The sequence below is a fragment of the Rhinopithecus bieti genome, unplaced genomic scaffold (assembly GCF_001698545.2).
Source record: "Rhinopithecus bieti isolate Rb0 unplaced genomic scaffold, ASM169854v2 scaffold_11944, whole genome shotgun sequence".
In the NCBI taxonomy this organism is placed as follows: domain Eukaryota; kingdom Metazoa; phylum Chordata; class Mammalia; order Primates; family Cercopithecidae; genus Rhinopithecus; species Rhinopithecus bieti.
Genome location: NW_016807378.1, coordinates 4,174,631 through 4,202,485, shown reverse-complemented (window position 1 = coordinate 4,202,485; position 27,855 = coordinate 4,174,631). Strand labels below are relative to the sequence as shown.

Here is a 27,855-nt window from a genome sequence, read left to right as displayed (position 1 = left end):
TGAGCCCAGGCCCAGCATTTTCAAGACCCACCCACCCACCCAACAACGCTGGTAGTCAGAATCTTCTCAATCTTCAGTTTCTTGAAAATGGCTCTTCGTAGTCTTTAGGATTCAAACCACCTGAATGGGGAGGCTGGCGTGACTCAAGGAACCTCAAGGTTAAGTCTTAATCTACGATGGTGGGGATGTCACTCCAATGAAGGCAACAGACAGATCCTTCTACAGCTTCCCTGCTGCCCACTAGGCCATATCTGTATCTGTGACTAGGAGTGACTAGGAGGCCCCAGTGTGGACACTGGCCTTTTAAAATAAGGGGTCTTAACTTTTTTTTGTCCTAGGAACCCCTTTAACACTTAGATGAAGCCTGTTCTCCTGTTCTCAGAATAACAGAGTTAGATGAATAAAGGTAAACATACAGGATTACAAAGAAAATGGTTGCCTTGAAATCAAGTTATTAGAATATTTTGAGAGACAGTATTTTGTGGGCTTCTTATGAATACACTAGATTGCAAGACCTATCGGCAACTCTGACAACTCTCTTCATCTCTAAGTGCTGAGCATAAATGCTATTTTAAGATATGTATAACCACAGTAAGAGAAAATAAAATATTTGTGATTGCTACTGGTACGAAATACTGCTAATAATACTGTGGTCTGTTGTCTACATTTCAGATTAAGGGAAGTGCTCAATTTAATTTAAAAGTAAGTGAAAATAAAACGCATTACTTTTCCCATGAGTTGTATCCAGATTAAGAAAATAATTCTGCCATATGCCCAAGGTGAAGAACCACTGCTTCAGTGCCCCTAATCCATTGCCCTCTTTATAAATACAACTCAAAGAATTCGCTCAATTCCCTTAAAAAAAAAAAAAAAAAAGGAAAAGGTGAAGAAAATCTAAAGCAGAACAAAAACAGAAACCAGTTTGTTTTCCCTGGGCAGAAAAAAAGTCACTTCCCCAGCCCCCTGGCAGGCTGCTGGGTGGGGGACCGCACCTGGCATTCCCTGCCGAGCCTCTAAGGAGCGTCCAATCTTCTGCCTTCCAGCCTCTTCCCTGCCCTGCAGAATTATTCTTTCTTTCGCCTCCAACACTACCCACAAAGTTCTTCCACAGTGAGGATGGAAAGGGGTCTCCCAGAATTTTTTAACTTTTCAAGTTAAACCATTTATGCTAATGAGCCTGGGAAAAACTTTAATTTGTTTCAGTGGTGGAAAAACATATGCTTTGACCTCATGTTGCTCACAAAAGGCCATGTCAAATCTTGCTTCACTTTTGTGGGATGGCAAGAAACATGGAAAGCTTCAGCTCCAAGGAGGAGGCCATGTGCAGATGGTCTAGGGAAGGGGGTCGAGGCACACCCAAGCTTCCTATTCCAGACACCCTGGAGCCACCCATCCTCATAATGGCCTTGGTGCTTCTTCTGGCTGGAGCTAGGAGATTCCTTTGTGCTCCAGCAGCAAGGAGCCCAGCCACACCACCAGGGCTGCCCCGTCTCTCCAAACCAAGACTAAGACAAAAGGCTCTAAAATGACCAATTCCCTGTACGGTGAGCTCCCAAAGCCTGCTGTCTTCCTCAGTTCTTGCTGGGCAAGACTGGGTAAGTCATTCAACTTCACTGGGTTGCAGTTTCCTCATCTGTAAAATGGGCATGATAAAACCTAACAAGCTATGTTGTCAGAAAGATTAAGGGTGATAAGTATGACCACATTTCATGGCATGTACCAGACATTCTGTTACTATGAGTGACCTTCCCACCATCTGATCATTTTGCAAGGCAGTGTTCAATGTACTAGAAGGTGTCGAGGCTTTGGAGTAAGACAGATTATCTGGAAATAATTATAAATCCCAACTCTGCCACTGACTAGCTGGGTGACCTTGACAAGTCTCTCTGAGCTTTTCACTCCTTATCTTTAACTCAGGGCTAGTACACCGTGCTGTAGGTGGGTTTGGTAAGAGTGAAGGAAAATAGCTCATATGAAATGGTCACACAGCATCTTAATGTATGTGCTTAATGAATGTTTCTTCTCTTTCCTTCCTCTCACCTTCCAAATCCCAGCAAAACCATAGGGGTGCAGGGAGAGGAGAGCAGCTCTGCACAAAGCAGGCACTGAGTATGACTTCTGGCCTTTGATTTGAACCTTCTGCTACAGGATGTGTGTTCTCTCTGGGGAAGGAGGTCCCCACAGATTTAATCAAAAAAGGAGGATCCTGGAAACAATGGAAAAAGCAAAGGCTGCTAGGAATCTCATGCACATGGGGCTGAGCCTAAGTTCTTCTGCTTGCCAGGCATGAGAAGGATAGAATCTGCTGGCCTCTGCCCATCCCAGCCACCCGGGGACCCCTGGCCTAGTGGGCAGGCCCCTCCTCCATCTTCAAGCCAGGGTATTTTTCTATCCTAGCCACTACTCTTTTGTTCCTGCCTCCTTTCTGGGAGGGCTTGAATTATGAGACTATGGAAAATTCAGGCTGTTTTCCCTGTGGCTGTATTTTCCACATCGCATCACTGAAATGTGTCAATGGCCAACCTCTTCAGACACGGAAGCATGCCACCCACTTAAAATGCCCCTCTCCTGGTTTAGAATGTTCCTTTTCAGCAGCAGCAAGTCTGACACCCCATCAGTGGTGAGAACAAAGGGAAGTGGGTGTGAGATTCCACAGTTTCCTAATCATCTCCCACTGATATCTTCTCCCCTGAGCCCAAGGGGCTCTGCCATCCCTAGGAGGGGAAAACCATACAGTGGTCCTTTGTGATGTTGGTTTTCCATCTGAGGCCTTTGGAAGGGGGAGAGGCTCAATGACTCTTGAGCTCAATGACTCAGTGACACAAGCTGTAACTTGGGAATGGAAGGTTGGGGATCAAAACAACCCAACATTATGGCTGCAAACCATCATGACTTTATCAGAAATATATCTTCTTATTGAAATGGCCAAAATTTACATCTGGGTTCATACTCCAGTTCTACCATTTTACCATCTGCCATGACTTTTGGAATTTAACTTCTTTAAACTCCAGTATCCTCATCTATAAAATAATATTATATCTACTTCATAGTGTTTTAAGAATTAGAAAATAAAACATGTAAAACACTGGGTATACAGCCCAACAAACAGTAGGTGTCCAATAATGTAGATGAGTGAACAAAGGCAAGAAAAAAAGAGGTTCATTTTTTTAAACAAATCAAACTCATTTACATACTTACAGCTCTTTACAGAATCTTATCTTCAAGGACTTTTACTTCTGTTTCTATTCCCCAATTTGCACCAAGATCACACAGCTTTCATCTACTAAGTATGTATTCAACTACTCAATGCCTATCCATGTCCAGCACAGACATAGGGATACAGAGATGACACACGACAGGTAAAGTCCCTGCCTTCCCAAGCTCAGTCTTTAGACAATTCTTTATGAACTTCTACATTTTTTTTCCCTGGGCCTGAGAACACCCTTTCCTGGCCGGTCTTCACCATCTTTCTCAGCATTAGGTGGCCCATCCTCTCAATTATTAATTTTTTGAGATATGACAAAAACAAGGGCACCAAGACCCTGCTTCCTGAAAAAGGAAATTCCAGGTCCACCATGCACTAAAAGCTGAACTGAACTGGAAATAAGGGTCCAGATCTGATGGCTGCATGATTTGGAGAAAATTATATCCCCCATCTCTGTTTTCTCATCTGCAAAATGGGAGGTTTGGTCTGAAGCAAGGGTGGAAAATAGGTTTCAAGGATAGTCCTTTTCCAACTGTCAGTTGTTGCTTGAAGTGCTGGGCTGCCTCAAGTGCTGAGATTATCTGGGCTCATAAGGAAACAACTCTGCGATTGATTAGCAATGTCTGCCATGTGCCTGGAGGTGTGGTATGGCAGTGGATGGCCACATGTGTTCCTTCCTGGTTTAGAGGAGTTAAGGGGACCCTGTGAATTCTACCATTTACAATTGTGTGACTCAATGAAATACTGTTTTACTTTATCTTTGGCATGAGGCCTGTCTTTACACAAATAGCTTTTTCATCTGTTTGGTCTAGCACCTTAGCCACCATCACCTTTCAGAAGCCTTCTCAGTTACTGTTTCAAAGCAACAGCAACCTTACAATAAAATAAACATATTTACTGATTTATCACACTCATATTCAGTAAACTACTGCTTCCTGCCACAAGGGGTCCAGGAAATTAGGTCAGAAAGGAGAGTTCACACTTATTCAGCATCTATTAAACACTGTTTTCCAGACATTGCCTCCTACTTGTAAAACACCCTCCTCGAGCAGTCATTAAATCCTCCTTTCACAGAGCAGGAACCAATGCTCACAGCCGTGAGGGAAGTTGCCCCAGAAGCAGGGATTTCAACTTGCAGCAGTTTGGATTCCAAATTCTACCACACTATATTCCCCTAAAACGTAACCAAATATCTTGTTTATTCTTTCTCTTCCAGGAGGTGGAAGTGAAAAATGAAACTGACAGTAGACCAAGCAATGAGATCTGAGCAAACATTTAGATGACTCAATCTCCATCCGTCATTTTTCCCACAGTTTGCTGGGGATGTGACCAAGAGTAGAGGTTTCCTGCCTGATTTGAGAGACCAGTTCATTTATTAGATTTGGGGGCATGACTGTGAATTCCCTGGGAGCATTAAACATGTCCTTTTGCATTCCCCACTTCCCATCCTGACCCAGTTCCCTTCCACTGCTCCTGGCTCTGACCCTGAAAGAGGAGATGGCATGACCAGGGCCTCTGTTGGCACTGTCCCCTGGCCTACCTCCCGGGAAGCCCTCACTACCACCGGTGGGAATTAATAAACAACCATCATCACCACAAAACCTCCTTGGAGGCCTGAGTCCCCCATGGACCTCTTGGGAGTCTGGAGCCCCTTTATAGGGAAGTGGGAGGCCCCTCATGCCTCTGGGGAGTCTTTGAGGACAACATGGAGAAGGTGAGGGTGGGGCTCATAAAGGAGGGTGTGGAGTGGGTGTTAATTCCTGAATGGTCAAGGAAATCACATCTCTGGATCCCCACAATCTCCAAGATGCAGCCTGAGCCTGCATACGTCCAGGCCTAGGAGAAGTTTTCAGCATGTTGGCTATATACCAGGGTGAGGGGTGAGAAACTCAGGTCAGTGGCATCAGTTAAGCTTTAAAAACACTCCCTGAGACTATGGCTGCCACACTGCAGTGGCAACTGCTGGAAGCAGAGTTGGGGAAGGCACTGCCTTATCCAAGGGCAGCAGGGGCCAGGAATTTTGAGACAGTCCTTTAGCTCACATTGGGCACTTATGTCTCTAGTGCCTATAGTCATGAAGACTGAAAGGTTGAAAAAAAACTTCTACTTTGTGCCCTGCTGGTGGGAATGCAAAATGGCGCAGTCACTATGGAAAACAGTATGCTGGTTCCTCAGAACATTAAACATAGAATGACCATATGATCTAGCAATTCCACTTCTGGGTATATATCCAAAAGAACTGAAAGCGTTTGATATGAAAGAACATCAAAGACATATTTGCATACCTGTGTTCATAGCAGCATTATTCACAATAGCCAAAAGGTGGAAGCAACCCAAAAGTGCATTGACAAATGAAGGGAGAGACAAAACATGGTGTGCTATGTATATACACATGCAACGTATTATCATTCAGCCTTAAAAAGGAATGAGATTCTGATACCTGCTACAACATGGATGAACCCTGACGACATTATACTAGGTGAAATTCACCAGTCACAAAAATACAAATACAGTATGATTCCACTCATATGAGGTACCTTGAGTGGTCAGAATCATAGAGACAGAAAGAAGAATGGAGGTTGTCAGGGGATTGGAGGAGGCAGGCATTGTTTAATGGGTATAGCATCTCATTAACACTGCTGAATTATATGCATAAACATTGTTAAGATGGTAATTTTATATTATATACATTTCATCACAATTTTTATATGTTCCATTAAGAACACGAGTCTTGGAAGTTTTGGAATCAACAAGACCTAAGTGTTTCATTTTATTTCTCTTTTTTAGTACTGTCTCAGCCACCTACAAGTTTTGTTTTATAATTTTCTCTGAGCCTCAGTTACTTCATCTGTAAAATGGGGTCAACTGGGTGTCTGCCTTGTATCATTGTCATGTGGATCATGTGAAGGAATGCAAGTCAGATCCCTGGCACAGTGTCTGACTAAATAAGGGAGTACGAGAAATGTTGTAGCCCTTGATGTTATTTTAAAAACAAAACAAAATGGACTCAATGAGTTTTTTGGAATGATGCCAACAGGTAAAGAAGGACAGGGCCACATATTTGGCAGTCAGGATACAAAGACCCTATGGTGAAGGTTATCCAGGATGGTCTGGAAGGACCCCCAGGTCCTGAGCGCAGTGGACAGCCACACACCTGCATGGAGGAGCTGTTGGGCCCGACATGCCCAGGCTACTCAGAGACCACAGAAATCAGCTTGTTCTGCAGCCAACACCATCAACCTAATGAGATTTCAAGTTCAATCACTGTCACTTATCTGGCCTGTCTACTGGCACCAAGCAAAAGCAGAGTGCTCCATTTCTAAGTAACAGTTTCCAGATTTCAAGGCCGGAAGCCAGGTTTTTTGCAGGGTACAGGCTTTGGAGCCCAAAGGGGCTCAAGCCCTCAGCTTCAGCAGGATTAAGCAAAGCTCCATCCCCACTAATGTCTGTCTTCGAAACCATGTCTTCCTGGCTCTTTCCTCTAGGGACTGCATGAAGGCTCATTACAGTATACAGCACAGGGCATGGTAAAGTATTGCAGATGCAGGATATGTTCCTAACTCAGCATGTATTCCTAACTCCTTGGCATGGCTCTTGAAGGCCTGCCTGATCTCATCCCTGCCTCTCCCCAGCTTCATCTTCTGCTCCCCCAAGCACATCTCCAGCTCTGGCATTCTAAATTGTTTAGTGTTCCTGCAACATATTCTTATTTCCACATGTCTCCTTGACTTTGAAGAAGAAATACTTTTTCAAGGAATATCCTTCTTCCCCACAACTAAGAATTCCTAGACATCACTCAAAATAAAACTCAACTGCCACGTCTTCCAGGGAGCCTGTCAAGAAGTGTGAAGGGTCTAAGATTCTATTCTATTTGCAAGATGATACATGTGCCTGCCACAGTTTCATGGCTTCTAGCAGAAGACATGAGACTTCCGGGTCAGAGACAAAGGGCTTTATTTCAGCAACACAAAAACAGCATAAGCCTCTTGTCTATATCAGCTCTCCTTGTCTGCAGGTTCCACACTGCTACATGGAGGAGTCCAGGTGGATGCTGCACGTGCATCGGGTTTACATCACACCTAAGGAATCTCAAGCTCAGAGAACCCAAACCTTTGATAATGGACTGCAAGAAAACCTTCCCTCTGCCATGAAGGAAGAGCTACCTCTGTTTATCAAGGCCACCGCCTATAAAACATCCTTGAAAAGAGGGCCTGGAACAAGAGGTCAATTAGTGTCAGATATAGTGTGGATATTTGTCCTTTTTAAATCTCATGTTGAAATTCGATCCCTAGCATTGGAGGTGGGACCTAGTAGAAGACAGCTAGGTCATGGGGGCAGCTCTGTTATGGGTGGCTTGACACTGTTCTCACTCAATCGGTTCCCATGTGTTCTGATTGTTAAAAAAGAGGCTGGGCATAGTGACTCGTGCCTACAGTCCCAGTACTTTGGGAGGCCGAGGTGGGAGGATCTCTTGAGGCCAGGAGTTCAAAACCGGCTTGGGCAATATAGTGAGACACTGTCTCTACAAAAACAAAAAACAAAAAAGAGCCTAGCATCTCTCTCTCTCTCTCTCTCTCTCTCTCATCCCTCCCCCAGCTTCCTCTCACAATGTGACGCCTGCTCACCTTCATCTTCTGCCACGAGTGGGGGCTTCCCGAAACCATCACCAGGTGCAGATACTGGTGCCATGCTTGTACAGCCTGCAGAACTGTAAGCCAAATAAACCTTTTTTCTTTGTAAATTACCCAGGCTTGTGTACTACTTTATGGCAATGCAAATGGACTAAGAAGTGCCTTTGTTTATAAAATGAGCAGAAACAGGAGACCCATAAAGAACTCTCTCCCAAGCAAGTCTTCCGTAGCTACCTGGTTTTGCCCCTGCACCATGCCCCCACAATGCCCTGTGCAACCTTTGCCTTTCAAAGTTGTGCATCCATATTGTAAGGACTTGTTTATTTATATTTTTGGCCACTACTAGCCTGAATGGTCTCTGATGTTAGAGACTGTCTTTTACATTTCTCTGCCAAAAACGTAGCAAGTATTCAAAGAATGTGCAAATAAATGAATGAATGAATACTGATAATTTTGACAGCCATGGATTGGGCTACCAAAATAATCAAAACATAACAAATGCCTGCTATTTACTGACTTCTTATTCTTTATGTTCCAGGTATTGTATAATATATTGACCTGGGTTATTTTATTTTATCTTCATGACAATACTATATAGAAGGTACTTTTATTAAGCCCATTTTACATACGGGAAAACTAAGGCTTAGAGCAGTTCAGGAACTTAACCAAAGGCACACAGCTAATAAGCAATATAATTGCCATTTGAACTGGATCTGCCTGTGCCCGAGCTGTTAACCACCCTGAAGTGCTGCTTCTATCAGCAGTCATCTAAATCTTGTTTGTATTCACAGGGGTGGAGGCAGTAGCCCGCATGTCCCCACCACCCATCCCCTGTGACTCAGCCCATCAGCCGCCTCACATAGACACTGAGCACTGAAATGTTCCTGCTAGGACTTCCCACCTCCCTAATCACCTCACACTGGAATAGATGGTATTTGGTCTTGGGCACGGCCTGGAATGCAAAACTGACCTTTCTCCCTGACAGAGAAAAGAAGGGATAAGATAAATTTGCAGACTCTACATTTGATACAACTTAGAGTTCTCAAACAGCCATCCCCCTTGCTTATATTTCTTTGACCTAATAATCAAAGAAATATGAACAAAAAGAAGATATCTTTTTTCTTTGCCGTCATATGCTCATGCACTGTTAACACCCACTGTAGGTGAGGGCTGGTGAAACACAGCCTCAGAAATTGATGCTAAAAATAAAATGGGTGTAGCCCTCCTAGAGGAAAATTTGTCAGTATCTCTCAAAATTTTAGATATGCACACCCTTTGACTTAGCAATTTAATTTCTAGCGTTTACACTGAAAGTATTTGCAAAACCATTCAAATATATAGAGAGATGTTTACACCAAAATTGTAAATTCACAAATTCTTTTTAAATAAATAAATCTATAAAGGAAAAGTCTCTGCAAGCTTAAAATCCTCTGGAAAGATCTACTAATGATTTAATACACATTTTACCAGGATTTTTTATGCATACTTTTTTCTAAAAATATTTCATACACCTTATATGTATATTTTATATACTTTAAATATTATATATACTGTTCTGCAATTTTTTTTCACTTAATGTTTGATTGAAGACAACCTTTTATACCATCTCCACAGTATTAACTCCACAGTATTTTGATTTTAGATGTGAAATCACTTCTATTTAATGAATTCCTTCTTGGAAGATACTGAGGTTGAGGAAAGTATAACAATATACCAGGTAACAGCACAAAAAGAAATGCCTACCCCATAAAAATTGCTCACCCACATCAACTTTATTTATTTGGGAATTACCCATTTCTCAGAATGATACAGAGCTCTTCAATTTTCCTTATACATATTTTCCTACTGAATAAGGCATGAGGGCCTTATATTTAGCCATAAATCACAAAGTCAACGCAAAATATAAATCTCAAAACACAAATGTACCCAAACTTTGTGTGGTTCTCAGACTATGGAACCAAACATTCACACAAGCCTATGCTGTCAACCTTAGGACAATAAGTGTGTTTCTTTCTGCAGAAACCAGTATCACCCCTTGCCAACTTGGGGCCCCAACTTGGAACTTGTCAGTACCCAACCATCGCCTATTCCCCTGGTCATTCATTATGACCTATTCTTCCCTTTGTCTGTATCACCAATCCCCAACCTAGACATATACGACAGGCACCGTTAGGAACAGCAGCGGGATGAGTCAGCCTCATGGCCAGGAGCACAGAGCTTCTGGCAGAGCACATCACTCAGAGAGCGAGGCAGGCTGCTGCAGAATGAAAAGAGCTCGAGGCTACAAACATCAGAAGAAAGATGCCTGTGCCTGTGGAGGCCTTGCGCATGTCCCCCCAGTCTCATGCCATTCCTTTTTCCGTAAAGTTGCTGGGAACCAGCCAATTAGAACCCAGCTTTAATTACTCTTCAGTAATAATGAACCTCACACAAAGAGCTTTTATAAACTTTGCCACACTAGATTCTCACTCAGTCTTGTGAAAGAGGGATCATTAGCCCCATTTGATAGTTGAAGAAACCGAGTCACAGAGAGCAGAGCTTGTAAAAGTCAATGCAGGGCTCGAACCAAGGTCTGCATCTCACCTTCTTCAAACTTCTTCATTCTGCCTCAAAATGGACAGAAGGGAAGGGCTGCATTTCCTGGGACCCAGCCACCACCCCAGCCTCCCTGGACCTTGCAGGTCTCCCCAGGAAGCAGATCCTCCGGGAACTGATTGAGTCCCTCTAGAGGTGCCCCACCCTCCCCTGGTGCAATTCCGTTAAAATAATAAGCCCCCAGGGATTCCTCATCATGGTACCTTCTGACACTCCATTAAATGAATGGAGTTCAGCATCAAAACCCAGGGCGCAGGGAGAAAATAAAGCCAGCACCCCACTGTCCACACTGGAATGAATGAACAAGTTGGGGTCAGGGAAGAACTTGAGGCCTGAGGGAGAAAGGGCTTGTTCCACACACTTTCCTCTCCCACTTTCTCGCTTGGTCTCTCTGGGTTTGGAGGTGATGGGTGCTCACTACTCCATGGGAAAAGATGGCCACGGTTTAACATCCCACTCTCCCCAGGCTCCAACACATTTAACAAGCAAAGTATCCTCATAACAAGCGGTCTCACACTTGTCGAGAACTCCATGGTCACTCTCCTCAGTCTGCTGTCCCAGTTAAAAAGCCACCACCAGCACTGGAACAAGGAAGTCCCTGGGTCACTCAAATCTCTACAAGCTGGGTGCTTTTGGCAGGAAAATGCATCCACCTGTGGCCTCAGAAGTCTGTTGTTTGTTTGTCTCTAGAGACAGGGTATCGCTGTCACCCGGGCTGGAATGCAGTGATGCAATCATAGCTCACTGCAGCCTCGACCTCCTGGGCTCAAGCAATCCTCCTGCCTCAGCCTCCTGAGTAGCTGGAACCACAGGCACGTGTCACCAGGCCCACCTATTTTTTTTTTTTATTTTTTTATTTTTTTATTTTTTGTAGAGGGGTCTCAATTTCTTACCCCGGCTGGTCTTGAATTCCTGTCTTCAAGTGATCCTCCCACCTCAGCCTTCCAAAGTGCTGGGACTACAGGTATGTGCCACTGTACTCAGCCTCTCAGAAGTCTTGGCCAGTATCTTGGAGTTGCTTGTATATGATTGAACCTATAGCTTCAAACGAGGTGTGTTCACTTAGATACAAACCAGCTCACTTTTTAACATTATATTCTAATGTGAAACTAGAAGGACAAAACATGCAGGATGTGCTAAGCCTTGTAGCTATGAGTTGGATTTTAAAGAGGATGTGTCCCATTAAAAGGGTGCCTTGGCTAATTGGGCCAGACTCTTCCTATGTGGGGACACAGTTCCATAAATAAAAGTGTCCTATTAATGCACAATGGCTTGCCCATGCTCTAGCTTCCACATGGAGCACAAAAGCAGCGCAGTATCAGGGCGTCTGCCACTGACCTGTGAAGTGGGGCAGGCGGCAAGTGTAGCACAAAAGCCTCACAACAAAGACATCAGACCACATCCCCATCAGCCGACGTGCTCAGGTGAAATAACAAGCGGCAGCGTCCTTTTCCCCTTTCACATTTGAGTATAAAAACAGACCAGGGCCTTGCACATACTGCGTGCAATTTCTAGACAGGCATATAGTGTTACTCTCTGTAACTTTCTGTGAGCTTCCTCGGGTTACCATACACATTAATACACATTCCAGCATTTGAAGAAAGGAAAGTATAGGGTGCGTGGTGATTACTTTTAATTGAATTCATCTGGAAATTTTAAATCCTGAAAATTCAGCTCCTATGTGTAGTATTTTAAGGTTTACACAGCGTATGATTTGTCCTTTGCCATGGCAAATCTCCCTTTTCCCTCTGAGAGAAAGTTTCTGCAGTGTGTAATGCATTTCAGAGTCAACTGTAAAAATCATTAAATTGCAAAATGATAGAATAGGACAGTGGTGAGAATGCAGAGCCCCCTGCATTCCTTTGATAGTAAACTAGTCTTTATCGCTTTCTATTCAGAGAAAGGAGCTCCGTGTCTCTGTAAAGACGTTGCTGAAGCCCTAGATCAATCGTGTTAGGACGACAGTGAGCCCAGGAATAGGAAGGCGGTTGAATGAAAGAATTCTGTGGACACGGGAAACAAGATCTCACTTCCCTGACTCTGGGCAAGCCACTCCGACAATGAGTGCAGCTCTGTAGTGAGGCACACATGCCACCTTTTCTGCCATACGACATCCTTCTCACAGGTGGCTTGAAAAGTCTCCAATCTGTTCTCCAAAGCCCTGTGGGATCTTCCAGATGCTGGCCAGTCAAGCATCAGATGCCCCAGGTCTCCCTTCTAGTTAATCAAATGGGAATTTATTCTCATATAGAAACCCAATACACTCACATCCCGTGGGTCTGAGCAGGCATCAACACAACCTTGGTGAGCCTCCAGCATGTGGGGTTCTTAGATCTACTGCTCTCCCCTCAACCTCCTGCATTCTCAGAACTGTCATATATGGGGGTTCAGATTCTGCCCTGCACACATAGAGGCCAAGGTGTGTCCTCTATCACACGATGGCCAGAGGAGACTGCATGGGCAGGTGTGGAGATTCTGGGCCTCCCAGATGAGATCTGAAGCAGAGTACACAGGGGCACACAAGGCCGTGCATGCTTGGGGAAAGTGACACAGCACAAAAGTGTTGGCAACCGATTTCTGCCCCAAGCATGCCCTTGGCATGTTCAAGATCTTGTCTCTTCCCCATCCCACTCTCAGAGTCTCAGTTCCCCTGACTAAAAGGCACCAACTGGACACAGCTGCCTTGTTGAAGGGGTGGAGGGGGCAGCAAGGGATGCAGGTGTGGCAGCCTAATGTGCACCTGGTCCTCCAGCAGGTGCAGGTGTGCTCACAGGCATGGCTGCTGCCCTCCCCAGAGCACAGCTGTACCATTGTGCAATGATCGATTAAGTTTTTTTTACTTGAGAACAAAAGATTTTTTCCTAATTCACAGCCCTGTGAGTTCTGTTTCCCCTGCCCTTTTCATTCCACAACTCTGCTCAGGCCTCAATGCTTCATCAAACCCCCAACACAGCCTGAGATCTGGAACACTCTAAACCACTTCCCTCTAGAACCATGATCATATCCTATGGCTGGCTGGTTTTTGTTTTGCTTTCTTCTGTCTCTCCCATCTTTGGAAGCTGCCCTTCCTTCCATTCCTGCCTTAGTTAACATTGTCTTTGTTTCTCTCTCTCTTTTTTTTTTTTTTGAGACGCTGTTTCACTCTTGTTGCCCAGGCTGGAGTGCAATGACACGATCTTGGCTCACCGCAACCTCCGCCTCCCAGGTTCAAGTGATTCTCCTGCCTCAGCCTCCCGAGTAGCTGGGATTACAGGCATGTGCTACCACGCCCGGCCTATTTTTATACTATTAGTAGAGGCGGGATTTCACCATGTTGGACAGGCAGGTCTGGAATTCCTGACCTCATGATCTGCCTGCCTCAGCCTCCCACAGTGCTGGCATGACAGGCGTGAGCCACCGTGCCCGGCCAACCTTGTCTTTGTTTCAGAGGCTACTGTGCTGCCATGGCTGGGAGAGATGATGGACATTGTCACCTCACTTGAAGATGGGGAAACCGAGGTGTCCTGACTGGTAGGACAAAGTGAGGCTTCTAGACCCCACAGCCAGTGCCCTTTCCACTTCACTGCACAGTTCCTCACCCCCACCCCCAGGCTCCCTTGAATGGTGGGTCACTACCATTGCACACAGCCAACTGGACCCCCAGCCTGCTGTAAATGTCGGCCAGCTCCCGACATTTAAGCACTGTGCCAAAAACAAAGAAAAAAATCCATCAGCCACTAACCAAGACAACGCCACCTTCCTAACTGTCATCAGTACACTGGTTCTCTTCCAGCCATAAGACCAAAAGAGGTGGGGAACATCATCAATGCCCTGGGAAGGCTGAGGATGCATAAGCCATCTGGATACAGAGGGGCTGGCTTCTTGCAGTCTCCATAAAAAAGGCACACTTTCCCTGCTGGCCACTCCTCAGCAGGCATGTGCATCCGAAGCCAGCATCTCTTTGAGAAGATGAAGTGCAGTTGAGCCACCTCTGGTCTGGGAGTTAGGAGACCAATGACTCCAACCGGGTCATCCCCTGACCTATGCCCAGGTTTTCCTTCTGTGAAATCACACCCCTTCCAAATTTAGGACTCTATAATTCTGTGAAATCCATCCTGCCTCTGGATTAAGCAACAGGCAACTAACAGAAGCAATCACGGGGGACCAGAGCCTAGCCCTGGAACGGACCAACAGCCTTTTTCCCTTTAGGCCATTGGGCTCCACATAAGGTATTGTTGTTCTCAAACTGCCTGACCAGAGGTGGGATTACAAAAGGGGTGGCCATCCCAGACGCTTTGGGGATTTCACCACCTGATACACCAGGTCTATTACCAAAGTCCTAGTCAACATGTCTGGTACTCGCTTGTCCCCCTTTCAAAGCTGACATGGGCCATGCAAATGACCACTCAATTTAATTTCTCTGTTGTTTCTGATGCCAAGTGTATGAAGGCGTAACCTATTACTGGACTGCATCATTCTGGTCAGAAATGTAGGCACTGAGGGATCTTGGTAGAAATGAGTCAGAAGACTCCACTCCCTCCCGCCCATGGTCTGCATCTGAGTCACCGTTGGCAAACTGAATGAAAGTGAGTGTACTGGGGTGCAAGTACAGGGGAAATTACAACTTACGTGGCTCCTTCTGCCTTCTTCATCTCCCACAGACGTGATAACTGTCTCTGAAAAGACCATTTGGCCAGTCTGATTGTTGGTTATCTGTAGTAAAACAGGTACAGTGAAAGTAAAATAGAAGGAATTCTGGACAAATTCCACAAGTTGTTTTTGTGTTTTGTTTTCCAATTTCTGAAGCAGCGGCATCCAGTATAGGAGTTGAAATGCCCACCCCGCTTTCTTTCTGAGTTCCCTCGGCAGCTGTGAGATGGGCAGCTTCCCCTGGGCACAGTGATAAGAGATGTTAAGAGTCAGCCTCATAGGGTTGCTATGAGGAGGAAATGAGGGGATGCGGAGAAATCACTCCACACAGCGCCTGACAACTAGCAAAATGCTCAAAGATGTCAGCTATTTCTATCATTCTTGGGGCTCATCACTTGAAACTCAATGTCAACTTTATTTTTGACAAATTACAAGTCTGGGTGTCTAGTTGAACATCTTTCATGGAAAGCAAGCAGGTTTTAGCTCTAGCAGCCCTACCTGATTCGAGTGAATGGTCTCATTTCATCAAGAAAGTGCTTAAGTACAATGAGAGACTTGTTCCAACATTGCTGTATCTATTGTCTGCCTCTGATTCTGTAACCAGGTGCAGGCATCTCAAAGCTAAGTCTAACATAGAACCCAGGCTGTTCCTGCCCCATGAAAGGTCATGTCTAATGTTTGGTTTGGTGATGAAGGATAGAAAAGATGTTTGGTCACCTGACCAAGATGGTGAAACCCCGTCTCTACTAAAAATACAAAAATTAGCCACAGTGGCAGGTGCCTATAATCCCAGCTACGTGGGAGGCTGAGGCAGGAGAATCGCTTGAACCTGGGCTGCAGAAGTTGTAGTGAGCTGAAATCGTGCCACTGCACTACTCCAGCCTGGGCGATAGAGTGAAACTCTATCTCAAAAACAAACAAACAACAACAACAAAAACAGAAAGAAAGAAAAGAAAAGATGCTGGCTCAGGAGCTAGGAGATGTGTATTCTTTGAGCTCTGGCTCAGTCGCCAATAACCATCTAGTATGTCACCTAGAACAAATCATATCTTTTCTCTGATTCAAGATTTTCTCACTTCTACATCATCTTTAAGATCTCTGCCAGCTCTAATATCACAGGAATCTGCAGCCAGGACAAAGTGGAAACTATTGTACTAATTTGCAGAAGGGAATCAAATTCTAGCTCTGAGAAGGTAAGGACCACATCTTAATTACCATGCTTTTATATTTTTACCTAAATAATTCCTCTCCCCAAAAGAAATGATCTCTTCCTTTATGCCAGCTTTTATAGAATTAACCAATGTCATATTTTAAAATTCTACAAGCCTGTATGTATGGGTTGCATGACCTATCAGAACCTTTATTATAACAATTTGTATTTTTCTTAAATCTCCAGAAGAAGAATATATAAGATGATTTCCAAATATGTTTCACTACTACTGAGCCCTTCTTTTATGAAGCATTGCATAAGGCTAGTGTTTTTTGTTTGTTTGTTTGTTTGTTTTTTGACACAGAGTCTCGCTCTGTCATCTAGGCTGGAGTGCAGTGGTGCGATGATCTCAGTTCACTGTAACCTCCACCTCCTGGGTTCATGTGATTCTCCTACGTCAGCCTCCCCGAGTACCTGGGACTACAGGTGTGTGCCACCATGCCCAGCTCATTTTTGTATTTTTAGTAAAGACAGGGTTCCGCCATGTTGGCCAGGCTGGTCTCAAGCTCCTGACCTCAGGTGATCTGCCCGCCTTGGCCTCCCAAAGTGCTGGGAATACAGGCAGAAGCCACTGTGCCTGGCCTTTTTTTTTTTTTTTTTTTGACAGTTTCGCTGTGTCGCCCAGGCTGGAATGCAGTGGCGTGATCTTGGCTCACTGCAACCTCTGCCTCCAGGTTCAAGTGATTCTCCTGCCTCAGTTTCCCGAGTCGCTGGGATTACAGGCACGTGACACCATGCCTGGCTAAGGCTAATTTTTTTTTTTTTTTTTTTTTTTCTTTATTCGTTTTGTAAACGCGAGTCTCGCTCTGTCGGCCCAGGGCTGGAGTGGCAAGTGGCCGGATCTCAGCACACTCACTGCAAGCTGCTCCGGGGTTCACGCCATTCTCTCGTTTGCTGCCGAGTAACTGGGACTACCAGGCGCCCGCCTCGTCGCCCGGCTAGTTTTTTTGTATTTTTACGTAGAGACGCGGGTTTCCCCGTATTGCAGGTGGTCCCCTCGATCTCCTGACCTCGTGATCCGCCCGTCTCGGCCTCCCAAAGTGCTGGGATTACAGCTTGACCACGGCGGCAATTTTTTTTTTTTTTTGTATTTTTATTAGAAATGGGGTTTCACCATGTTGGCCAGGCTGGTCTCGAACTCTGACCTCAAGAGATCCTCCCACCTCAGCATCCGAAAGTGCTGGGATTACAGGCATGAGCCATCACACCCGGCTGAAGATTAGTGTTCTATAAAACCCATTTGAGAACTACTGCACTGTGTTGATAAAATAACTTTATTATAATAACAGTAATAATAAGAATACTGGTTTTTGCATTGCACTTTACAGTTTACAATGAACTTTCATATACTTTGGGTCATTTGACCTGCACAATACTGTAATGTAGATGTTGATATCCTTATTTCATAAATGCAGTTAGTGAGAATCAAGACATTTAAGTAATTTTTCAAAAATCACACTAGAGACTGGTAGGACTCACACTCAGGTATTCTGACATTTACAAGAAGCAACTTTAAGAAGCAACCAAACCTGTTGGTTAATTATTGTCAGAAAGGATGGCTTGATATTGGGTTTGACAAGAATAAAATAATCACCTTGAAAATATTCTCCAGTCGCAGATGAGCAATGCCAAAGGATTGTGTTCTGCAGGTAAACTCATTCATTTACTTGGAGGATATACTGTGTAGCTGATTCATCTAACTGAACCCATTACTATGCATTGGCAGAAGTGCCACACAAAAACTACTTTATAGTCAAGGCAATGGCACGTGAAAATTGATCCCCTGTGCTCTGTGGCACAGAAACAAAAGTGAGGCTCTTTTGTGAAAGCCACTGTGGCCTTGCATACAGGAGTTGAGATGAGCTGAGGGGGCAAACTCCTTGATATTCACAATGGGATGCTAACAATGATCCTGAATATCTGCACAGCACACAGTCTTAGGCAGTTCGCTCTCAGAGTCCTGCCAAATCATGTCAGAGACATTGCACACCAGGGGCAAGCTAATGCTATGTTCCTCGAGATTTGCAGAGCTTTCTTCATCAGGTCAGAATGGGAATGAACCTGGTTGCTCTTCATGCATGATGTTAGACCAAGAGGCACTCAGACACGTGGTAGTTTGGGGAAAAATCTGCTATAGAATTTTGAACGCACAACCAGCAAACGGATGAGAGTTTAATTTTGTGGCAATAGAGGGTTTCTCTTTTGGAAATGGGGTATATCATGTTTACATGCCTCCTAAAAAAAAGTGAGGGTCAATTCACCGTAACATGACCTCTAGTTCAATCCCTACTGAGACATACATAAAAACCTATGAGATAGATCAATTCCACAAATGTAATGCTAGGAAAGGGTGTTTTTAGACATTCATTTGCTTTCTTTTTTCAAATGATAATCCCTGGACATTCCTTTGCAACTGGACTGGCAGGAAGCCTAGGGTTAAATATACTGCATAAATGCAAAAGCAATTTAGGATCCTGATACATTGTCTCTCCACTTTAAACAGTAACATTACTCCTTCTGGTTTTCAATCTGTATTTTATGATTCTCAATTGTATTTTGGGCTTGCATATCACATATGAAAAAAAAAAAACAAAAAAGCTTAGTTCTCTGATGGGACTGGACACTATAGAAAGGAGGAAGTGCTGGCCACGACTTACCTTGTGAATTTCTCGGTGCACATGGATGGTATTATTTCCAACCTTGGTGTCTGTGTTGGTCTCATTGTGATAGCTGGGAGGTAAGTTTGCCAGGTTCACTTCTGATGACGCTTTGGCAGCAGCTTCTTCTGCCTCCATCTATTAAATCGATGAATTTAATGAGCAAAATTATTTTCTCTTGTTACAAATGAGAGTCTATTAGAAAAAAAAATCTCTTTTCCTCTTCTGCAATTACAAAGAATCATGATGATGATAGGTGCTATTAATTGAGTACTCACTATGATAAGATATTATACTAAATGTTTTACATATACTACAGCACTGAATTTCACAACCCCTCTGGGAGGTGGGTGTTAATGTCCTCATATTACAAATAGGGAAACTGAGGCTCAGGAAGACTAGATAAATTCCCCAGGTTCCCAGAAAACGGTGGAGCTGGATTTTGAACATGTTTCCATTAGATAGTCTTGCTCCCTGTATAAATGCTGTTGATGCCCTGCCCATCTCCTGGTGGCCTAATCTGGAGGTCACCTGCATCCAGTTCCCATACATGCCAACAACCAACTCTGTCTCTCTCTGAGGGCATTCTCTGGTCACCAAAGTATGCTCAGTCTGCACAGGCCCCAAGTGCTAGGGAGTTAACATCCTAGCAGTGAGAGACAGGCTATGAAGGTAAGCACTCCAGCTTCTCCCTTCGCTAGACAATTCTAAAGCACATAGAATCTACGTAGTCTCCCTCTGAGGCCCCCAGTGGGATGGAGCTCTAGATGCCCAGAGCAGTAACCTGCTTGTGGGCATACTGTTGATTGTCTTTCTTTTCTTTCATCTCACTTCCCCACTTCCTGCTAGTATCTTCTGGGAACACATCCCAAATACACTATTTGCTCTTAAATCCTTGTGGCAGGGCCTGCTGGTGGTGGTGGTAGGGCAGGGGATGGAGGGGACCTAAACTTACTCCCTGTAGGTAGGGCCACAGCTGTGTCTCCTTCCCCACCCTACCTCTTGGGTACCCTTGTAGGAAATTCTTGGAGAGGGATCTTTGTAGAGGGTCAGTTAACCAGTTCCCGGGGTCCACACCCCTTCTGGTCTTCTTGAACGTATGTTCTTCTCTGGTGTCAGGTTTCTGTGGCCACTGTCCTCAAATCCTCCAGTCTCATGATCCTCCATAACATCTATACCAGATATGTCAGTGACCTCATGTCTGCACTCAACTTCCCCTTCCAGATTATCACCCTGTCCTAGCCCTGATGAGCGGGCAGTTGACAATGTCACCTGTTCACAGCTGATGGGACCCAAAGGGAGGCCACATCATAGACTAATTGAGCCAATCAGATACTCTGTCTAGGAATTTAAAATGAGCGACACAAAGAGAAGTTCTACTTGATATATGGCAATTTTCCTACACTGCTAGTTTTGACTGTAGGCTATTTTTATTTTTAAAAAGAATGCTCAAAAAATATTTTCCTATTTAAAAAATCACTGTCCTCTATCCCCTCAAGTACTAGATGAGCCCCTGCTTTAACCACCAGATTTGCTGAGTTGAGGAGGATAAGAGGAAAGAATCCTCATGTCTCAACGCAACACGAAAACACTAAACTCGAAGTGCGAAGAAAACCTGGTAGGCAGAAAGGCTCAACAAGGACTAAGTCAGTGGCCACCATGTACACAGTGCTGTGCTGGATTCTGAGATGGCTGCTGAGACGTTTGAAACTTGATCACTGGCTTCATAACAACAATAATTCTAAGAATAGCCCCCATGTTTGGGGCATTGACAATGTCTGAGCCGTTGCACCAGATGCCTTGAATATTCACAGCAATCTTATGGGAAAGCTGTGATTACAGAGTCACGTCCAAAAGTTAAAAAAATAGATATATCTGGATCCCTTCATGGACCTGCTGAATTGGGATTTCTAGAGGTGAGACCCCCGATGTTACTGAGCTTCTCAGCTGATTCTGAGGATTTCCCTCCCCTCCCTCTGACCCTTCAGTTAAGAATCTCTGTTCCAGGCAATAGGGAGCTACAGCAAGTTCCAGAAGGCTAGAGGGAAAATAATATAACGAGTAGACCAGAAAGAGAGGGGAGTCAGGGAACTGGCTAGAATTAGGTCCAGGAGATGGGAGCTACATCTGGGTAGGGGCCTTCTAGGTGGGAAAGACTCTAAGTAAGTCTAGAAGGATCAAGCCATTGAGAGATGGCCACTGGACGAGTCAAGTCGTTGCCTGCAGCATCCTCAGAGAGGAACACAGTGGAAAGTACCAGGAGTCTGGAGTCAGACAAGGTGGGTTCAAGTCCTGGCTCTGCCACAAAGTAGCTGTGTGACTTTGGACGAGATACCAAATCCCACTAAACCTCAGCTTGCTCATTTGTAAAATAGGGATGTCCTACTTTGTGGAGTAGATATAGGAATTAAGGACCATGACGTAGATATAAGAATTAAGGCATGAAAGACACTACCTGCCACACAGCAAAGATGAAATTCATAGCTGTTTTCATCATACTGCCCTTTAAGAAGGCAGTTTCAAAAGAAGCCAGTTTGTTTTGCCAGAGTTCTGAAGGGAATGGATAGCTAGAAGCAGGAAGAGCAGACAGTTGATATCACGTGTTTGAAGAGCTTGCCAACAAAGGGCAGAAGAAATGGTGCTGAGAGAGAAGACAGAATGGGCAAGAAAATGACTTTTTTTTTTTTTTTTTTTAAAGCAAAGGACCTTGCCCTCAGTTACCACTCTGGTTAGTGACAGAAAAGATACAGCTGGGAAGAGAAGACTGAAGGTGCTGGAGAGGATCCACCCAGAAGAAGAGAATGTTTTAGTGTTTTTTAAATTCCCATAGGGATCAGTTTGGCTTTCAAATAATTGACAAGTTGCCAAACCTAGAGTTTCCTCTAGGCTGAGCAGATAGTCTTTTTATAAAACTTTTCCCCCCAGCTCAGTCACTGGTTATTTCAACAGAATGAGCTAACGGTTCTTAAATGGCACCATGAACTAAAAGTATAGTTTACAATGGAAATTTCAACCGCAACTATTATTGCCACTAGCAAGAGAAACTTAAGTCTGAAGCAAAAGGAGCTGTTTCATAGAGGAGGAATGTGAATGCTGTTAAAAATGGCATTTATAGTTGGTTAAATCTGTGTGTCTGCAAAAGGGGTATAGTAGGAAAAATTAAAGAGATGAATCCAGGCTTGGTATTAGAATTCTTGCTAGGAATAGGTGAGGCAGTAAGAACATTCTAAAACTAGTGAGCTACAGAGCTGGCAATAAGGGGAGAAGAAACAGAGTGGTTATATCTTCAGAATACATTGGTAGCACACAGAACAGTAATACAGGAAAGTAGTAATAGCCCTGATTGAAGCCATTTGAAGATTTGCTTTTCCCAACAATGGCTGTACAACTAGACCTGCTTTGTCCTTCCCCTTAAGAAACTTCAACAGCTTGAGCCAGCTGGCACATTGATAATGCCAAGAAGCTTCTTGAAAGCAGATTCATGATGCAACTATGTAAACAAATAATGCATCTGGCCCAGGTCCTTTTTTATTTTTCCCCTGAACAATGACTAAATGCCGATTATCCTGTGTCTATGAGATTTAAGGGGCATTCTGGTAGTCTCTTTACAAAAAATTAATACTAATAACCACAGTCTATTAACAATCTATTGTATTCTGTTTTTGAAGATATCTAAAAGACACTTTTAACATTTTAAGCTTAATTTTTAATGCTTTAAGATATTTTAAAAGATAGATTCTATTGAGAACCACAGGCATCACAAGCTCAATTTAATTTGAAGCTGCAGAGTTAAGAGACATTGGGGCCTATCTGACTCCCTTCACCCTTTAATTGTTCCATGTCATGATTGTTTCGCAGTCACAGGAAACAAAGATCATGGATCTTGGGCTCTGGACCTGACCAGTGGATATTCAGGTCCAGAGGATATTCAAGAACGGCTGCCCAACTCACTGATTTGCTTTACTTGCATCATCTCATTGAATTCTCACCTTACCCTAAGAGGTGGACATTTCTCCACTTCAGACTCAGGATGCCATTGCCAGTAAGTGGCAGAGCAGGGACTGGATGAGGGAAGGTCAGTCCCCACTGCCTGTTCTCCTGCCACGGTATTCAACCTCTCTCATCCTGTACCCACGGCCAGTGAGGACACCTCTGGGAAAGAGTGGGATAGAAGTGACAGCCAGCATCTCCTCTGGTGGCAAACTTCAACCCCCAGCCTACACAGAGCCAAATCTAGAGGGAGGAAAGCTGGGGTCTTAGCAAAACCCAGTGTGGATAACGCCCATGGAGAAGACCCCGTCACTAGGTCCCGCAGAGCCCCACACTGCTCTGCTCAAGAAGAGACTGCAGAGGCCCTTGCTGCTCCCTCTCCTGCCTCACCAGAAGCTAACGTCAGAGGACCATGCTGCAGACTTTCTGAACAGTGGTGGGCACAAAAACATAGAGGTGACTTACTCAGTCTTACTAGGAATCTGTGTGCAGGAGGAAAAGTCCTAGAACCTGGATAAGGAAAGCAGACGGCCTGTTCTAGAACCAGAGGCATCGCGAACTCCATTTAATTTGAAGCTTCAGAGTTAAGAGCCATGGGGGCCTATCTGAATCCCTTCACCCTTTAGTTTTTCCATGTCATGATTGTTTTGCAATCACAGGAAACAGAAAGATCATGGGTCTTGGGAACTGGGCCTGTCCAGTGGATATTCAAGGACAGCTGCCCAAGTCACTGCCTCCAAAGCCAGTGTCCCCTTCACTGCAAACTCCACAGGCTAACTGCTGTGGAGTGGAAGGGGAAGTAGCCCCAAACTACAAAGGGCTGCGGGGAGAAAGCAACTTCTCCCTGGAGACAAGGGCCAGCAGTTAAGCCTTTGTCCAAGGGGGCTACCAAGCTGGAGAGAGCAGGGATGTGAAACCAGACCAGGGGTTAACCAGCCTGGACATTAGTTTCCTGCTGGCTCCTTCACTGGGATGGCTGGCTCCTCTCTAGACACAGGCTACAGACAGAGCCGGGCCCCACAGCGCCCACGCCTACCCACCTCAGGCACCAGGGACAGCTCCCCGCACCTGTATGGAGAGGGCAGGGTCAGTGACATCTTCTTCCCAGGCAGCCCTTGGCATGCGTGGGTGCCCATCACAGAGGACAGAACAAGACGCCACCCACGGTGTTTAGACCTGGAGGTGATGGAGGGCAGAAGCTAGGCAAAACTTTGCTAAGGTACGTGGTATCTGATAATAATAGTTGCTAAATACTGTGCACCTATTACTTGCCAGATGCCCACACTTACGACATTTAGTTCTCACAGGGAACTGAGGTGCAGGATATAAATGATTTGCCCAATGTCACCCTGTTACTGAGTGGCAGAGGAGGACGTGAGCCCAGGACAACTGCAAAGCACTGTTGGGTGGAAGGGGGATTGCCTCTCACATCCTCATCCGCTACTCATACAGTGCTGAGATTTGGGATTTCCATCTTCCCTCTCTGCCCCCACATTGCATGAGAAGCAAGACAGCCCAGACAGACTGCCAGCAAAGCTCAGGGCTCTTTGCCTCTTTGTCCCTGCATGGCATCCTAACAAGCGCAAAGCATAACAGACAAGCTAGAACTTGGCGATGCCTGGAGCTTGCCCCGGGTCTCTGTGAAACCACAGTACTGGAATACCAGGGGCCCTGCAAACCTCCGCTTACAATAGGGAAGGCCTACGGCATGCCTGACGCCGATTGCAGGCAGGTGGCCCCAGCCACTTAGGGAGGGTCCAGCTGCAGAGCCTCTCGGTGCACAGGCTCGGATCCAGACTTTTTGGCCAGGAGGCAAAACGAGGCGGGAGTAGGGATCACCCTGCGCTACCTCCAGGCCACTCCGCATCGGCTGTCGGCCCTTCCCAGCCCGTTCTCGGGACCCCAGGTCCCTAGCCAGCGCTCTTCCATGTCTTCCCAGCCTTCGCTGTCCCCAGCCTGGCTCTTCCCAGAGCCCCGCGCCGCCAGCGCGCACCCACCTCCTCCACCGCGCTGCGCAATTTGTGCTGCGTGTCCTCCATCAGTTCCTCAACCTCGCGGAACATCTCGTTGAGCGTGGCCTCCTCCTGCGGGTAGTTGAAAGCCGGGCCCGGCTCGACGGGAGCCGAGGTCGCCGTCGGAGCGGGCGCGGGGGCCGTGGGGACCGCCGCCGCCAGCAGCAGGCACAGCAGGGTGGCCCCGAGCCGCTGCATCTCCGCTCTGCGCCCGCAGCCGCCGCCTGTGTGTCCCGGAACGCGATCAGAGGCGCGCGGACCACCCCCCTCGCCTGGCCCAGCCGCCCGCCCCTGCGCCCCTTTTTTCCGCACCCGCCCGAGAGCAGGAGGAAACTGAGGCCCACTTGAAAATGCAGCTCCTCTAAACCCACGAAAAGCATGCCACCCCACCCCGATCAGGCCCGACCCCGATCGCCCCAAGACCCCACCGCACCCCCATCCATTTCCCAAAGCTGAGCTCTTGTCCACTGCCTCTCACCTGCGATGCTGGAGCCCTCGGGCCAGAGCAACCGCCCAGGATCCTCCATCTAATAGCTCCCCAAGCCAGCTCACCTCGACTTAGTCCCCAGTTCAACCACCTCTCCCCCTTAGTCAGAGTGCCGCCCCATCTTCCACGCTCCTCTCTACGCCCTACCTGGGGTGGGCAGGCACGGTCAGCCCCCTCACCCATGGCGTCGGGTCCTACTCGAGCGCCCCGCCCCAACACCCACCCAATGGGAGGATGAGCTCAGCCAAGTCGTCCCTCCCCCACCGCCGCCCCGTCACCCACCCCGACGGACCCTGAGCCTGCGCTGCGGGCCTGGACTGGATTCCTGCTCGCTCCCGCCGGAGAGGCGCCGGGAGGCCGGCGCTTACGGGGTGCGGCTGCGGGCTGCGGAGCGCGCAGAACGGCGCGGTGGCGGCCGCGGGTTGGGAGCGCAAGCGGGGTGCGGCAGGGCTGGGTACCCGAGAGAGCCCCGCAGCCCGCGCCCTGACCGCCCCACCAGGTCCCCACCGAGCCCCGCCCGCCCACCAGGCCCACCCCGCCCCGCGGAGGGGCCGCAGCCCGGCCATTGGCCAGCCGGGGCGCCGTCCACCTCACGCCCCACACCCTCCTCTTCTGCCTCCGCGACCAGCTCTACGGAAGGCAGCCGTCTCCTTCACTGCTTCCCCCTGCCCCCGAGGCATCCCAGGCCCCTGTGTTCTCTGGCCTCCAGGCTTGCAACAGCCCACCGAGGTTGTGGGTGGGGGGAATGTTCCTCACTCCCACCTTGGTCTTTCCAAGGCAACCTCCATCCTGTGCAATCTTCAGGAAAATTCCCAGCCCCCCAGCCTGGCGTTCAAGCCATCACCGTTGGCCTTAGTCTGCCATGGTTGACACCGTACTACAGCCAGGACAACGCACTTGCAGCTCCTGGAATGGGAGAACGTCATGAGAAAGTCAGCAAGCTCCTCAAGGGTGGCACAGAGGAGTGGTCTGGACCAGACACCTGCAGCCAGCTCTGCTCCTTCCTACCTTCCCTCCCCGGCCAAGTTACCAGATTTGTGTGCGTCCCAGTTAGCCCTAATGTAAAACATTGACAAGTCTCAAAAACGTAATATGGAGTGGGTAGTGAATCAGAGAAGTTAGACCATCAGGCCAAACAGCAGGTGAAGGCAGGGCTGGCCAGAGGTCCTGAGTGTAGCTGACTCTGCAGTTGGTGCTCTCCAGCTTGACGCCCCAAGACTGCCTTTCTCTGCAGCACTACCCACATTACTGTTAACCGCCAAAACACAGCTTCCAGCCTCTTTCCCTTCTACTTCTGGGCCTGGGGACAGGGCCCTCCTGAACTGCAGGGAAAGCCCCTTTCCGCGGCATCTCCTGCTCTGTCCCCTGGGCATCTGGCAGCCCTGGCTGAGCATTCATTAGCTTTCTGGGGGTGGCTGAGCCCGTCCAGGAACCTGGAGCTGAGTCTCCACATGCCCCAGCACGTCACTTCGGGCAGGGTGGACATTAGGAAGAAACTAATGCCGAACTGGAGGGTGCTGTGGCGGCATATTGTGGGGCCGAGCTAGGAATTGCAGTGGTGCGGGTTTACAGAGCACATCATGCTCTTCCAGTCCTTCGTGTTGCTGGCTTAAAGACCACGAATTTCCCCAGTAAGATTGTCTTCTGCCTTACATCTTTTGCCATGCGGTCTAGAGGTCTTGACTTTCAGACTGAACCTAAAAATCTCTATATATTGAAGTGCCCCAAGTGTCAGGCAAAGGGACACTTGTTTTCTTGTATGAAGTCAACATTTTGTATTCCCAAATGTAATAATTAATCAGTAGTTCAATAATTAGGTTAAACTACAAGCGAAAGAAAGAGAGAGAGAGAGAGAGAGAAAGAAAGAAAGAAAGAAAGAAAGAAAGAAAGAAAGAAAGAAAGAAAGAAAGAAAGAAAGAGTCAAGAAAGAGTAAAGAGAGAGGGAGAGAGAAAAAGAGAGAGAAGAAACGGTAAGAAAATCTACAGGTCTCAAATATAAGTGGCTTTCCTGCCCAGCTCCATGCCAGTCCTCTCACCAGCCTGAGACATTCATGGACCTAAAGGAAAAGCCCTGGGCCCAGCTGCAGAGCTGAGCCTAAACCAGATCTGGACAGGGAGTGTCAGCTCCAAAGAGCTCAGACTGGGGAGCCCAGTGGGGTCAGGGACTTGTTAGAGAAAGGGTCAGTCTGGATGGCCTTTGGGAGGTGAGGGGCACAGAGCAGGCAGAGAGTGCAGAGCCATCCAGGACAATCATATGTAGAGTAGAGAACATTCTACATTTCCACAATTCCCATTGTGTCACTGGCTAAGCTCTGTATCCACTAGGAACAGTTGATTTTTTCCTTTGACGGCATTGGAAACACTTTCTGGAATTATTATTTAAAATTTTAGGTTCTCACATTTTCTCTATGAGGGAGCTACCAAGTCATAAACTGGGTT

General features: G+C 46.5%; 1 protein-coding gene across 2 annotated transcripts in view; it reads right to left on the bottom strand.

The window, feature by feature from the left end:
* Positions 1–25,739, bottom strand: part of DKK3 (dickkopf Wnt signaling pathway inhibitor 3) — a 48,389-nt gene extending 22,650 nt beyond the window's left edge. Inside the window, exons 1-4 of one of the 2 annotated variants that reach the window (XM_017881600.1) lie at positions 25,564–25,739; positions 24,915–25,153; positions 18,928–19,065; positions 15,040–15,123 (exon numbers count right to left, since the gene is read on the bottom strand). In XM_017881600.1, coding sequence (XP_017737089.1) covers positions 15,040–15,123; positions 18,928–19,065; positions 24,915–25,127 — 435 coding nt within the window. In that variant the 5' untranslated portion in view covers positions 25,128–25,153; positions 25,564–25,739. Of the gene's footprint in view, positions 1–15,039; positions 15,124–18,927; positions 19,066–24,914; positions 25,154–25,407 lie in introns of both variants that reach the window. The other variant, XM_017881599.1, reaches the window with a different exon arrangement.
* Positions 25,740–27,855: the final 2,116 nt, after the last annotated feature.